This window comes from Stegodyphus dumicola, chromosome 12 (assembly GCF_044657685.1).
Source record: "Stegodyphus dumicola isolate Sdum_Otavi_A_Nest chromosome 12, ASM4465768v1".
Classification (NCBI taxonomy): Eukaryota; Metazoa; Arthropoda; class Arachnida; order Araneae; family Eresidae; genus Stegodyphus; species Stegodyphus dumicola.
The window spans coordinates 107,199,821-107,216,686 of NC_140779.1; the positions used below are offsets into that span (position 1 = coordinate 107,199,821).

Here is a 16,866-nt window from a genome sequence, read left to right on the forward strand (position 1 = left end):
CTTTGTATAAGAACTGCATTAAAACCCTAGTATTTCTTTTCTAGGTTTTGGAAATGGTTAGATCAAAAATTGATTTACGTCCAAGAGTAGAAGGTTATGCTTTATATGAAGTGATCGGAACCAATGGTATTATTTTTAAATCATCTGTGAATTTGTATAATGTATATTTCATAGTTGAATATGCTTGAAGTTCTTTTGCGGGTTTAAATTTATTTGTAATTGATATAACTCTAAATTTATTTGTAATTGATATAACTCTAAATTTATTTGTAATTGATATAACTGGAAGTGCCAATCCATGCAAAATAATTAAAACTTTTTGTATCCTTATAAATAGGCTATAATCTTAAGATGTTACTATAACTGCATCACTGAAGATTGAAATCTCTTTTAAATGATTTATGTTCTCATTTCTTTTATCCTGAGGCTATTGGCCATGCAAATGTGTTTGCATATATGCATATTGTTTTTGTTTCCTTACATAATTTTGTTTTATGTAGTTATGTGAGTTTTCTGTAAGTTATGACATGTGTTTCAAAAACAAAACAAACAAACAAAAAAACCTTTTAAAGGACTAATAAAAGCTTATGGTATTAAATTTTTTTATAATATGAAACTGCATTAAAATTTATGTCAACTGATGTAAATATGTTCTATTAACAAAAACTGCATTGCTCAAAATAATGAAAAAAGTTTATAAAGTCTTTATATCCCTTTATATATTTTTACCTTGAAAGTACACTACAGTGTTTGAAATCAGTTCTTGTATAAAGCATTCAGCAGTATTTATATATATATATATGTTAAATGTAAAATGAAATAATAACAACAATAGCTTAAATCTTTTAGCTCACTTCTTTTTTAATCTTGTAAGCATTTTAATCACTTTTCCTCACTGCTTTGTTACCAGAGATACGTTATCCACCAAGTTATATTTGTAACATATTGAATAATTTTAAGGAAAAAGAATGCAAAATATGTGTCTATTAAACTAATAAATTAAATGATAATTTTATTTATAGAAACTCAATAAGAATTAATTGAAGAGACAATGTTAATTCATATTGCTATTTGATTGCATAAAATGTAGTATATGTAGCATTTGTAAAGTGTCATTAAGACAAATAAATGTCAGAAGACTTGCAAGCAGGTAAGGGCGAGGCATCAACCTCAGAGTTTTATTAATTTTAGGGGCTATGAAATTTTTTTAACATTTTTAATTTCTTTTGTTGTTTTGCCTTGAAAGTAGAAAGAGAAATTTAAACAGGTCTTAGGACTGTGTATTTTAACATCTACTCTTAGAAGTAATAGGAAAAGCATTTTGCTCTGTAGACAATAATCTTAAATTTAAGTAGGAAACGTTATCACTGTAAAAATGACAAAATATATAGCTGTGCTGTAAATACTGAGGTTTCTAGCATATTGCAGCAGTGCAGTTTTTCTTTTGCAAAAACAAGATTACACTTTAGGTCCATATCTATAGTAATTAGTATTAATTCAAATGTGAAAAGTTCTTCTACCCCCAGCCCCATTTTATTAGAAATGCATTGATTAGATCAGTATGATCTACTTCAGGTGTTGGCAATATGGTACTTGCGAAGTAAATTTAAAGTGCATGCCCCTCAAACACTTCTAATTGCAATGAATAATTTTAGTCAAAATTTTATCTTTACCATTTTAAGGTATATGAATTGTGTAATTCAACTTTTCACAAAAATTGAATTTTAGCTATATCTAGATAACAATACATGAGTAGATGAAATTAGTATTTGGCTGCTTCAATCATCTGATTCCACATATAGTGCACTATTTTCTTCTTTATCCTCCTATACTCTATCCAACAACAGCATGCAATGCTTTACATCTGTAACTTCTGTTCATACTTAAACGTATCATTTGATGAATTTGTATTTAGAGTTATATGCAGAGTATGCATTCTTTCCTTCAAAGTAAAAAGTAATGAAAACATACAGACAACACTTCTTTTGTAGTGTTTTAGAAAAAGAAAATTTTAATTTCAGCTGATTGTTGTGTATTAACAAATTATTTAGTTGCCCACCAACAACACTTTTCTTTTCTGGCTAGCAGCATTTATGAATAACATTTTTTATAAACGTTTTTGAAGTAACAAAACAAATATTTAGAATATGATAACTTCTAGAATCAATGTAAATTAACTCTATTTTTAATATAATTATATATTTATTTGTATTATTTTTATTATATATTTATTAGTCGCCTCATGTTGCCTACTGAATTGTTGCATTTCTGAAATGTGCCTCCTATTAAAAAAAAAAAGTTGCCAAAACCTGGTCTATTTGATTTAGTTGCAAAAACATGCTTAACCATTTGAGGTTCGGTGCATAACATTTTTTTTTTTTTTTTTGAAAAAATAACTTTACACACAGATAATTAGCCCCTAATACAATGTAATTTAATGCAAAAAGAAACAGGTAAACCTTTAAGGTAATTCATGATGTGGTGGGATACCGCTTGTCCCACCACGCATCTAGAGCAGTAAAATGGCATCTTTGCCTGAGCGTCAATTCTCCTAACATGCTTATCTAAAATGCTTATCTATTTTTAGCTTATCTATTTTTAATGCTTATCTATTTTTAGCAACGAAATGAAAATGCAAGATATAAAAAAAGTTTTTGAATAATTAACTAGAAAATATTGATCATATTCACAAAAAAAATATTAAATAAAATACAAAATTTAAAAAAAATTGCTCTCTGCATGCCTTTTTAGATAATTTTTAATGATTTCATAATAGATTTGAAACAGGGAAGATTTTCGCTCCAGTACTTTATTTCTACAGGTTTGAAAAGGAAGATATTTAGAAGGCCGTCATGTTTATTTACATTTCACCTCACTTTCCTCTGCTTAGGATATTTTTCTATGGTGAATCACACTCACATATCCATTCAATATTCAATGACATTTCATGTTAGAGTTATATTGTCATTGGAAAATACTAAATATTTTTCAAGTTTTAACATTATTGCAGTTTATTCAAAAATATAAATTTGCGTTATCAACATATAAAATGATCATGGTACTTGAATTTAAAAATATTTGAACGGTGCTGCCATCTAGTAGCAGTAATTCCTATGTGCACTTTGGGATGTATCCATCCCACCTGTTAATTTTAACCATTCTTAATTAATATATATGAATTCAAAAACTAATTTTTATTAGAAAAGGAAACTTTCACATAAAAACATTAATTCTAACACCAAAAGTTGTTGTTCAGACGATTTAAATTGCATTAGAAATTAAGGAAAAAAACTGCTTCAAAATTAGACGTACCTGTAAAGTTTTATTTTACAGTATTTCTTTGAATGAATACTAGTGCTGCCATCTGTTGTACATTTAGAGAACTAAAAGGCATAATTGTATGTATTTTAAATGGAATTTTGCAGCTTTCATCTGGGAGATAAAAAAGGTGGGATGCCTGGTGTCCAACCGCCTGTCAAAGGGTTAAAGAGCCATGTTAGTTGATATATGTAAAAACATTTTAGTTGATAATATATAATTCAAAACCCGCATATAAGCCGAAAGGAAAAGAATTCTTAGCTTTCAAACATGTCGTCATGAAGGTGAAAATTTTGCCAAGCAGGTAAAACAAGTGAAATGTTTTTCAATCAAACTGCTGTAAAGTTAAAATGTCAGATGCCAATGATGATAATTTTAACTCTGGTAACCCTGTCTGAAGTTAGCACATTTATTCCACTTATTTGTTATCTTGTATATGATCTGTGGTATCTGTGTCACATTAATTTTTCACAAGCTTAGGAAATATAAATGAAAGAAATGAAGATTGCAATGTTTAGGGTTTTATCATTTGTGCCATGCTTACAGGAAAAAAGTGGTTTTTTTTTTTTTTTTTTTTTTTTTTTTTTTTTTTTTTCTCCTAGATAAGTGGATCTAACTCTATAATTAAGCTGTAGAAAAAGTTCCAAACATTTTTCAGTTTATACACAGAAATATACAGTACTTATCTAAAATCTTGAATAAAGTGTGTCTCAGAATTAATGTCTAACTTTTCTTTCTTTCATATGGTATTTTTCATTTCAATGCTTTATGTTAAATATTTATAGAGAGAGCTTTACTACCTGAAGAAAAGATTTGCGATACCATGGCAAAATGGGAAAGGTACCAGCAAGGTCAAAGCAAAGTCACTGCCAATAGAAAACAGCATTTCTTTTTATTTAAAGTATGCACATTTATATACATATTTTACCAAGCATAATTAAATGTTATTTGATTTGCAACTGACTAAATTATTCTTTATTCCTCTTTTTATTATTTTAGAAACATTTATTCTTGGATGCATACATTGACCTTACTGACAGAGTTGAGAAAGAGCTTCTTTATCACCAAATTGTTCATAATATTCGGCATGACAGATTCCCAGTAACAGAACAAGAAGCTGTAAGTTACTTTACTTTAATCTCAGTGCTTTATGAATAGAAATATTTTTTTTACTAAGTGTGTCAAAAGAAATATGAGATTAAAAAAATGCTGTAAAATATAGTTAATAAAAATACTGTTATCAAAGCATATTCCAGTTTAAATTTTTTATTTTTCAGCCTACAGGAATTTTTGAATGACATTGTTAATAGTAATAAAAGAGCATAAATGTTGTTAGAAATAATTTAAATTACTGAAAAAATCTAAAGAACTTCTTACTTTCCATATCTTTCATAGTTTTTACTTTTTTAAAATTAATAAATATTTAAAATGTTTTATCAAAACTCTTTAAATTTCAAAATATATTTTTCATTTGATTTAAAAAATATATGCAAACAAACTTAAAAATTGGTATATACAAACTTCTGAAAAAATGAATCATTTTAGAGTTTGATGAAAACGTGAACATTTTCATAAAATTTCACACTAATTTTGTTACTACTATCATATTTTACTTTTATACTTTAATATTGAATGAGCTAAACTTTGTTATTAAAATTAGTTTGAATTTGCACTTTCAATTTTGCTTTGTGATTTACATTATCAAATTTTGTGTTTTTCAACTACACGAATAACACTGTGCAGGTGATACATAATCTTAAGCTATTCATAATTAATGTAAGAAACACGTTTTATCTTAAATTTTAATACATATAACAAATGATGCAAAGGGACTTTGGTTCCTCTAGTCTTTCAAGTAGATTAGTTTCAAGTTATGATAGCGAAATTAATAGAAGATATAAATTTAGAAATTATTTAAAACCATCATATCAACTTTCTCATGTTTCAGGTCATGCTGTGTGCTTTGAAAGCTCAGCTTGATGTTGGAGACTGCCAGCAAGGAACTCTGGATTACAAGTAAGTGATTATTTTCAAAATATATATCTGAGTGATAAGTTTTATTCAGTTTGTTTTTATATATTTTCTTAAAATATATCTGCATCGAACTGTAATAAAATATTAAATACTAAATATTTTAAAATAATTAGTATTTAATCTTTTGTCACTGTAATATTTTATTCTCTTGAATGATTGTGACTGAATAAAATAAAGCATTTCATTGCAATAATTTTTAATCTTTGCATTTTTGTGTTAGGAGAGTCATGTGTGAATGCCTACCACCTAGAATAATGATGCAAATATCGCCAGAAGCTGTAGAGACTCAACATCGAATTCTGGCTGGAATGGATGTAGAGCAAAGCAAAGCTGGCTTCTTGATGTTAGTTCAGTCTTGGCCTCTGTACAGAGCTACCATTTTTGAAGTGATGGTTAGTTTTTATTGCATTGTTATTACATGAAAAATGTTTTTATGCTGACTTTACTGCAAAAATGTGAATCTTGTTTATGAGTTTTATTAAATTTCTCTGTAAATTGAAAATGCAATATTTTTGTACTAGTATATAGATGAACTTAAAATTCTTTAAATGTTAGTTTTTAGATTTTCTAATTGAAGTTAAAAAAATGAATAATGATTTTGAAATATATTTCATTCAATCTGGAAATAATGGTTTGCCAAATTTATTTTAAAACTAGTATATTTCTCATATGTCTTTCTGTGAAGAATTACATTTTTTTTTTTTTTTTTTTTTCATTTTCTTGGAAAAGGAAGTTCAAAAGAAAATTTAAATAAATAATGATAGGAAAATTTATTAAAATTCTGTTTTAGATTTTATTTCGAATAAATTCATATTTGACTGCAAATTTGAGAGAGGTAGTATACGATTAGAAGTACTAAGTTATTCTAACAAAAAAAAAAATCTATTAAAACAAACATAGAAAGGATAAAAATAATCAACTTAAAACTGTTTTTATAACTGCATTTGGTAGCTCTCTAAGAACAGATGAAATTTAATTACCTGTGACTTATGAAATGCTTGCTTGGGGCTAAAAAAGTGAAGTAAAGCATTTTGCAATTAAGGTATGATATTTAATAATTGCAGTTAAAAGACGTATATTTTCAACTTTTCTTTTGTGTTTGTAATTGTTCTTTTATTTTTAAACTTTAGGCTGAAATTAAATGTAATTATCTACAACCCAGAATCTTGTATTCTGCAATATGATTTTTGAGTATAGTGTATAATTTGTATGTATGGATGTATCTATCTGTATGTGTGTGTGTATGTATATACACACACATATTGTACGAAAGGGGGACGCCCAACTAGGATAGTAGTTAGTGACTCTAACTGCCATACCGAAAGGCCCAGGTTCTAATCCCGGACAAGGCATGTGCATTTATAAATATAAAGTGTCTGTGTGGCATAAAGGCATTTTAAATATGCGGTGTGCCGAATGTCCTCTCAAGAGGTTAATAGTAGGAGAAGAAGAGTAGGAGACCATGAGTACAGTCCACGCTCCCAGGATGACAGCCCAACTTTTAGCTCAAAACTGAGCTAAAAATTGGGCTGTCACCTATATGGTGCTTAAGGCTCTTGTCAATGACAGGTGCATTTGACTTCTTACTACGACGAATGTTTTGGGCTTGTGCTGACCATTGTCGGACAACTGAGATTGGCAACATAAACATATAAAAGGAACAAAAGTGAAAAATGCATTTAAACTATGAGCACATTTAAATAAATCTTTAGCTAAATAGCATGTTTATCTCAGCATTAATAATGAATAGTAGGGTTTTACTTTCAAGCTTTATCAGAAGATTCAGCTTTGTCATAAAATTAATGATTTCAAGCTTTGTCATAAATTAAGCTTTCATAAATTAAGATTTCAAGCTTTGTCATAAAATTAATGATTAATCAAAATATATAATTATTTTAGTTTTGAATATCCTTCGTAGTCAGAGAATATATGCATTTGAAGCTTATAATTGCAGGGATAAAATTCTGTGTGATAAATTTTATTAAATAATAGAATTTAAGAATAAAGAATACGTCATAAATTACTTTATAATTTTTTAATCATAAAATCTTCTGTAGTGGATTCTTTGTTTTATGTATAAAGTCCTTTCTTTGAAGATTTCATAGCACAATTTTTTTCATATTATTATGCAGTATATTAAACTTTGTTAGTAATAATATTTTTTATTTGATTAATTATTTTATATATTGTGTATGAAACCTATTTTCTTCATCTGTTTTTGAAAGAAGATTTTAAAGAATTATTCCAAAAAATTATAAGATAAATTCTTTTGATATGATTTCGACCTCTCATATTTTGGTAACCAATATCTGGTTATCAAAAATCTTGTAGCAGTTTTCTGAGAATCGTTGAGAATTAGTTTCTGTGCGATAAAACTCTTCTGTGTATATAGGATGATGATATATAATTTAATTTTAAGGTGTCATTGTTTTGAAATTATCTTTTGTATCCTCATAATTTTTATGTTGCTATATTAATACAGTTAAATTTTCATTTTGAAAAATTATTATATTGTTTAGTTATCCAAATTAATCTTTGGGGAAATCCAGGATTAAATACACATTTTTATCTTTTGCAGCAATCTTATACTTCTTCGTGGCCAAAAGCCTTATGGTTAGCAGTGGATCAAGTAGGAATACATCTCTTGGAACTTAGATCTAGGGTAAGGCTTTGAAAACAAACATTCTAAAAAAAATATTTAGAAAGGTTATTCCTTTTACGTAAATTATGTAATATCTTTGAACTACACTGAAATAAATTACCTTATTTACAACTTTGGCAAATCGGATTATTATTAATTGGGTCTTTAATATAAACAGGGCAACTTCATAGAAACATTGAAATTTTTCTTAGCAGATTAACCACATTATTTATTCATATGTATATTGTGCATTGAAATACATATGCATTGGACAGTATGAAGAAACTTAAAATTTATTTCAATGCTATTTGTATGTGGTTATGAGAGTGGAATGAATTTTAATTATAAATTAATATTTATCTAACTTGATACATCTCATTTTAATGTAAGTTAAAATTTGGGATTGGATAATTTGGCCCTGTGTAACTATTGTTGATAATGACTTAAGGTGCTAATTATCAACATGAATTACTAAAGGAATTAGAGCTTAATAATACAAAATAGATTGTGTGGGATAAACAATTTTGTATTATTAAGTTTCTATTAGGAATGTTTTACTTTCATGAGATCTTTGATCTATTTATATTGCAGATTAATTATATGCATAAATTACATTAGCTTATGTTATTCAAGTATATCATTTTCTAACATTTGAAATTTTAATGTTTCACATTTTATGTGAATATCTTCATAAATATCATCTTTTCTTTTATAATTTTTAGAATGTTCTTTGTACTTGTGAATATGAGAGTATCATAAACTACAGCCCATCTCTGAACAGCTTGATGATTGTGACAGGAACTGGCCGAAAAGGATCGAAATATATATTTTCTACCAATCAGGCAAGTCTGAAATGTATCATAAAGAAAATAAAATACTCCAAAAAGAAAAGAAAAATTTTTAGTCCTAAAATTAGTCTAATATTAAAGCTGATTTTCTAAACATTTTTGCTAAAATACTTCTGTTTTATGTTTGCCAATATATATATATATATATATATAAGTAGCAAGTAGTAAATTAGAAAAGATTTTTTGAGACCTAGTTCATCAAAAATTGCGCGTTGAGCTGCAAATTTAAAAGAAAGAATGATAATAAAATGAGAGGGATTTGATTTTGTTTTATAGTTTTTCTTGTTTAATATGTTGGTTTTTTTTCGCAAACAATTTCTTGCTTTGACATAGTTTTAGTTATTTTAACTTTGTTTAACATGTAATGTCTGGAATAGAATTATTCAAATGATCTTTACAACTTTAGCCATTTTTTCCCTCTCCTTTTATTATATATATATATATAATAAGCACACACAAACAAACACACAAAAGCATAGTTGGGATTATCAAGAGTTTACTGTATAACTGGCAAAATATTACAGAAAACTATCCTTTCATCAAAACAGGTATTATAATGATTAATTATATTTCTGTTTTAACAGTTGAAGAATATATGAGAGACACATATCAAGTCACTAATGTTTTATCAAATTCTCTTTATAAATAAGTTTGAGAACATAGATAGTTGAACCCTTACTTGCTTCAAATTGCTAAGAATTATATTTTTGTAGAGCGGATTGTAAATAAACAAGCACGCATGAATAAACACATAAGCACAGTTGTGATTATCAAGAGTTACTGTATAAATGGCAAAATATTACAGAAAAATAAGAAGCTCCTTTCATCAAAACAAGTATTATAATGATTAATTATATTTATGTTTTAACAGTTGAAAAAAATGTGAGGGACCCATATCAAGTCACTAATGTTTTATCAAATTCTTTTATAAATAAGTTAGAGAACATGAACCCTTACTTGCTTCAAATTGCTAAGAATTATATTTTTGTAGATTGATATATGACAGGGTATGTAATTTCAGTGAATTTTGCAATTTAATTTTTATTTTCCCAAAGAATAGAAGCAAAATTTTAAAAAATGGCTCTAAGCTTGTAAAGTAATTCTATTATATATACCATGGGAATGAACAAGTAAGTTAAGCTTAATTTCAGAAATATGTTAATCAGGTAAAGACTGTTACTTTGATGTGACATACATCTTAGTTGCTTGTGAAAAATTGTTCATGCATAGTTTATAAAATATTAATATCTATTTTTGTATAGAATGAATTTTTGAAACTGTAATTTGTTTCAACTAGAATTAATTCTTTAAACTAGAATTTCGAGATACTAAATACATTTTTTATTGTAAGAGTATGTTAATAACATAATGTTAAAAAGATAATTTTTTCCAGCATTCCAAAATATAGAAAATGTTTCAGTTTCTACTGAAAAGGTACATGAATAGGAACTAACGAAGTGTTCCCTTATCATTTATTTCTTCAGAGTGTAGGATATATCGGTGTTTAAAAATTAAATTCATATGAACACATAAATTTAAAAAAGTCTGTGATATGAAAAAGTTAATCATAAAGATGCTGTATATAATGTGTTATTATAATATGTAAGCCCTGTATAATGAGTACAGAGCTTTTTAAATAAACCCTGTAAGCCTTGTATAATAATGAGTATTAATTTCATGTATAACCAATAAAAATCACGATTTGCACTTTTGTTTAATTTCCCGTGAATAAATTATTTTGTAGATCTGTGCCGTTTTAAGATTTTCTTTTAAACTAATCATTTAAAAAATTATAAAAGTATTTTATGTATTTATCTCCTCTTGTAATGCATTGTAGATTTTTGTCTCAAGCTTGCTATATTTACTTATTCTTGTTGCTCCATTTTAGGCCACTCAAATTGCCCATCTCATCAAAGATTACACCAATGTGATAGCTATGAAACGAAAGCCTGTGGAAGTAGCAAGACGTCGCAGAACACAGGAACTCCACGATGGAGTGCCTCAAAAAAGCCATCGCCCTGTCAGTATTCTGTACAAGCCTCCACCACCATTAGTTAACAATGAACCTGTGTGAGATAATAAAATGATAAGTGGAAAGGAGTGCCTTCCATAAAGATTTCCATGAACAAGGAGAAAACTGGATCCAAAAGAGTTGCTACTCCTATATGTAAAATAATGTTTGAGACTTCTATTTAAAGTGATCATCTGTATTGAGCTGTGTTTTGACAAATGACTAAGGGTTGAACTGTTTTATAATTTATCCCATTCCAGTATTGGTTAATGACTTCTCTTAGATTTAAATGGACACTTTACCATTATATGAAGAAGATAAATTATACATGTTCATCATCACTGACCAGTTTTTAATTTTTTATTTATTGATACTTTTGTATCATTTTTTAAATTTAATTTATAAAATGTACTAAAATGCACTGTTTGTTCTTTGATATGAGATGTCGAATACTTGTCATTATCGGTGCTGGTGCAATGATTTACATAATATTTTACAGATTTTTTTATTTTGCTCTTTAAGGCTTTTATATTTTATTTTCATGTAGATGCAAATCTAAACGTACAATTTTTTTAATGTGTTATATTTCTTTATTCAGTAAATGTGTGTGTTGTCTTAGTTTGCTAAGTGAGAAAAGCATAGGTTAAGACTCAGTTATCTCTATACGGATATCTCTCATGCTCAAAATGCCATGGTGTGTGTTCTAAATGGCTCATCATTATTGCCTGTGATGTTTGATAATTTAAGCTTTACCCTACCTTGTGTGCAAAGTCATCTGCCAGATATTTTTCATCCATTTTTGCCTGCCTAGTTGCGAGGTGCTGTGTTAATTTTACACTGCTTAAAGTGTGGTTTAGCGAACCTGGGGTCAGTAGAAAATGCTAAATAGCTGCAAAATTATTAGATGTAGTGAGAAACGGTATAGTGAAATATTTTTCTTATCCTGATTGATTTTATCTCATTGAGTTTCAATGTACCTTTCAGTATAATGAGTGTTATGAAAGCAAAGCTTAAAATTTACATCATCCGTTAAAAATCTATGTAGCATTTTAGAACATTAAGGATATATTTAAAAAAAAAAAAAAAAGAGTTCTTATAAAAATAAACATATAATTTAGATTTGTAAATGTGAAGAAATTTTTAAACATATTTTTTATTTTTAGAGAATTAGAAAATATAAATTTGAATTTTTATGCAGAGATCTATTTCACTATGCCTTGTTTCATACTTGAAAGCATATTTTTTTTCTTTCATTTTCATATAAAAGTACCAATTGTTTTTGTCTGATGGCTATTTATACCATACTTGAGGTGCCATACTGTGGGACAGCCAAAGAACTTTTACTCAGTGCCAAGATTTCATGCTGTCTCACTATGCAATTGGAAATGGGCTTTTAGGATATGTATGTTTGTAAGAAAGGAATGTATACCATCTTGGCCTTTCCATGCAGTACTGTGGTACCAAGAAGTCCACCGTAGCGATGAAATGTGCACTAATACTATTAGATTAAGAACAGTGCAAACAGCAACCTTTCTAAGTGTGAATACCATGTATCCATGTTTCAAGTTTTTATATGAGTAGTTTCCGTCTTTTGGAACTGTTTTTTTTACTTAATGTACATTTTTCAAAATGCAGGTTTTATTTCGTGTGATTTTTAAATAAACTTCTTCAGTGTAGGATAGGAAAGATTTTTTAATGCATACTTAGTATGCTGTCAAATTGTTTGTTTTTATAGAAATTTAAATTACAGTACCCTTCTAGTTACATTGCAGCTGAAACAGTTTCACCATTTTATCAAATTTAGATTGCAAAAAAATTGTTTCTACAGTAATTTTCCTTTTTATTACTGCTATTTAATTCTTGTAATAGATGGGACTTTGTAATTTAAAGCTCTTTTAAGATGGCTTACACACTTACAGCAAGTATTTGATATTGTTTCTTCAGTTCATCAATTTTGGACAAAGAAAATATTTTCTGGCATCTGTATCATATGAGACTTAAAATACATTTAATGTTCTACATTTAAAATCTATGTTAAAATTTGCAGTTAAATATTTACTGATATAGAATGGAGGAATTCTCATACATAAATCATTGCATATTTATTATATTGGAACTGTTTAAATCTCTAAATTTGATCATCTTTGTCTTTCCCTGGTATATATTAAAATAGTATGCCCTTTTTCAGTAATAATTTTAAAAGGTACTATGATTTTAACAACCTGAGTAGAAAATCATTTTTAAGCTTACTTAGAACTGTCCTATGAAATTGGAATATTTTTAATAAATAATTATTATGGCTGAAGTAAGTACTTTTTTGAAGTATTATTGCAAAAATGAACATATTATTAAATATTACATGGTTAATTTTTACACTTAGATAAATAGAATATTTTCTTCAAGAATTTCCTATAAAGTTGACTCAAGTAAGCATTTGGCTGATCAATTCCCATGCTTTGTAATATTCAGGTAAGCAGAGAAGGATTTTATTTTTGAAAGCCCTGTTGTTTAAAAAATTTAACACCCTACAAAATACAAAATATGTAATATTTTTTATTTGCACCTGGGTTGAAAAAAACATTTCTTAAAACTCTTAACTTTATTATGAACAGGGTATTTTTGATCTATCTATAATGTTGCATTGCTGTATTCATAACATTGCATTTTAAAATTAACTGTTTTTAAAAGTGATCAAATGCTCTTCATAATTGTATAATACATCTTTCCTGAAAACAGCATTATGTTGTTTGGTTTTAAAAAATAATAAAATCATTAAGTAAATGCCATCTTAAATTAAAATTTATGCATGCAGTATATTGTAGAAAAACATAGATATACTATAATACTCGTATGTACTCAAACGTGCATAATCTGTACTCAAATCATTTTGTGAGGTTATTGCACAAGTTCATAATCTGAAGTGCTGAATGTATAAATATTTGTGTTTGAGATTTATGTTCATGTTCTTCACATGGCTATTTTGGGAGAATTTTTTTGGCTAATATTGTCAACATACAACCATATATTGAACTAAGGTATGATCAAGTTCATGTTATTTTTTTCGGGGGGGGGGGGGGTTTGGATTTCTTAAATGAAAATATTTTTTTATTATTTTAACATGTTTTATAATTTTTAATAGGTTTAACTCAATGCTTTTAATAATTTATTTCTATTATATTTAAACTACTCTAAATAACATTGCAATTTTTTATGTAAAATATCCTGCTCCTATCCTTTCTGAAAACAAAAAGTCCTTTAAAATACTCAAAACAATTAAAAATAGTGTTGCTTATCATATTCGTATTTATTTGTAACTGTGATATGACAAAGGGTACTGTATGCTTGTTTTATATATTGATATGGGAAGATACTTGCAGTTCTAATGGAAGCTGCATTAATTTCAAAATAAACCAGAGGATGAAAATGCATGAAACTTGATAAAAATGTTAATAATGCTTCATGTGGTAATTGTTGTTTATCTCTGAACTGTAGATTTTGTACTGCAAATTGTAAACAAATTTTTCTGTAGGAGATTGAGATGAACTATTGTAAATTGACATTGAGAAGTTTGTATATTTATTCAAATAATACACCATTTGAATATAATCCCCTAATTCATATGTTTTCTGGGGTTCCTCTTCAATTTTGCAAATTGATTTAAATTTATAAAATAAAATTATTCTCACCTGTATAGATTTTTCAAATGTTCCTGCCAAATAGATTTCTTGTGGATTCTTCTGTTTAATAAGAATGTCTCGGTTCTGATACTGATTTTTTTTTTTTTTTTTTTTTTTTTTGGTTGTTGTCATATTTCTAATTTTTTAATACATATACATTTTTGTAAATATATTTCCTCCTTGAAGAATCTCACATCCAGATGTCATATTTCCTTCTGTAGAAATATTAGACTTCATCCATTCTGATTGAAATGACTTACTAAAATAAGTATACTTTGTGTGAATATTAAAATCATTTAATATTTACTAAATCATTTGATATAAAGTCACTTTCTGTATACATATATTGATTCATATGACTTTTCAAAGCTGTAATTCATTTAATGATGTTTTTCAGTCTTAACGCTTTCCTTTGCATGACAACTTAATTTGCTTATGAAGTGCTGTGCCCACTTTGTATCTATAATCTTGCTGTATGCAAAATGTATCCTGGTATTTACTTTTGTAATCTATAAAATTTATTAATTTTTACTTATTCAAAGAAAGATCAGACAAAAACAAGGTAATACATTCTGGTTACAGAACTTCATGAGTTATTCTAGCAGAAATTATTTGTTAGTGAGTAAAATTTTATAAGAAAAAATTTGGTTAACCATGGTGCTCTACTCTTCTACCTTAACATGGTGCTGCTTTGAAATTGGTTATTCATATGTATGACTATAAGTAGCACTTTTCAATGCCTTATTCAAATGCAGAAATTAAAAACTTTTTTAAGAACCCTAATTATACATTTAAGGTAAACAAATGTAGAATAGGAGTAACACTGGAATTTCCCATTGTGTGTATTTCGAACTGTGCTGTTCCGTGAAAAACATTTATTGCAATAGTTCACATACTTATCTTTGACTAAATGAAATTATGACACATATGCATGGCTAGGATTTTGATAAATGCATGGCATTTAGACAAACAGTAGGCATGTAAAACTTTCCATGTGTTATTATTATTATTATTATTATTATTTTTTTTTCTTTTTACGTTAATGACTTAAAAATTTTTTCTCTTAGAATCCCCCATGACCAAATTTTAATCAACAAGGATATTGTGATTCATATAACAAAATGAATTTATTTATATTACTTTAACCTGCTTTGCAAAAGAAAATAGCTATAAAGTTTTTTTTTTAAACCTGAAATCTAGGTTTTTGAAATTTTTCACTTTGCTAACGAATTTTTTTTTCAAGTTTTACATGAATATACCTCCTATTTATTTTATTTTACCATTTAAAGTTTTATGAATCTAAGATTAAGACAAAATTACCAATGAATTTATCTATTTTCTTTTACCATATGATAGTTAGAAATTGGTGAAAATAAATAAAGATTAGACTTTGTGTATTTTAATAGACTTCATATGGGAAATGAGAATTACATTTTTATGCAAGTGAAAGTATATTCTCATGTGGTTAGTCAAGACTGCATAGTGTATTTAATTTTTGTTGGAAACTTTGCAACAATTTTTTACAAACACTGAAAAAGGCATAGTTAAAAATATTCTTTTTACAGTATTGCAGTGCTGAATGCTTTTAAGCAATAAGTGTTTTATGAAAATGATCTCTTTGGGATTGCTTAATACTTGCCTTTGTTTTTATATCTTATATCATTCTTTATCAAAACCCTAATTACTGTGATTTCTTAAGATAATGGAAGATTTTTAAAAATAATTATATAAAAAAATTTTATACATAAGTAGACCACACAACTTATTATAAATTCTATCTGCATTATGCTGTTATGTCTGTGTTTTTTGTGTTATAAGTTTTATGTATAATTAATGTATATAATATTTATGTTAAAGTCGTATATATTAAAACAAATTTTGCATTCATTCAACTTTGTTGAAGTAGATTGTGATCTCTCTAGTATTGTAACAAAATTGTCTGATGAATATTTAAGGAGTTTAAAGTTCTTATATTTAACTTTTCTGAATCATCAGACAAGAGAATGTAAATTTCATATTGCAATTGTCAATGGATGCATAATATATTTTTAAAACCCTTGTGTGCTGGGTTTCATTTTATTTGTGAATATTTGTCTTCCGAGTCTCTCAAATGCTTATTTATTGAACATTCCTGTATCAAAGCTGGTTATACATTATGTATATTATTGTGTTAGTTGTACAAATTAAAGGTGGACTCTAGAGCTGTACTTCATAAAAAAAAAGTTTCTGTCACTTATTCATTTTTCTTAGCATAAATATCATTATATTTGTAATATGATTATTCAAGGTATGTTATTATAGAATAGCTATATGATGTTAAAAAAATTAAATTAAAAT

At 27.1% G+C, this 16,866-nt stretch overlaps 1 protein-coding gene across 2 annotated transcripts in view; it reads left to right on the forward strand.

Annotated features, from left to right (window-relative positions):
* Myo81F (unconventional myosin 81F) overlaps window positions 1-16,866 on the forward strand; it is a 298,353-nt gene extending 281,487 nt beyond the window's left edge. For both annotated transcript variants that reach the window (XM_035376215.2, XM_085806755.1), the window contains 8 exons: window positions 45-126; window positions 4,104-4,219; window positions 4,318-4,437; window positions 5,267-5,334; window positions 5,573-5,744; window positions 7,931-8,014; window positions 8,716-8,835; window positions 10,730-16,866. In XM_035376215.2, the coding sequence (XP_035232106.1) occupies window positions 45-126; window positions 4,104-4,219; window positions 4,318-4,437; window positions 5,267-5,334; window positions 5,573-5,744; window positions 7,931-8,014; window positions 8,716-8,835; window positions 10,730-10,915 (948 nt within the window). In that variant the 3' untranslated portion in view covers window positions 10,916-16,866. The remainder of the gene's footprint in view (window positions 1-44; window positions 127-4,103; window positions 4,220-4,317; window positions 4,438-5,266; window positions 5,335-5,572; window positions 5,745-7,930; window positions 8,015-8,715; window positions 8,836-10,729) is intronic.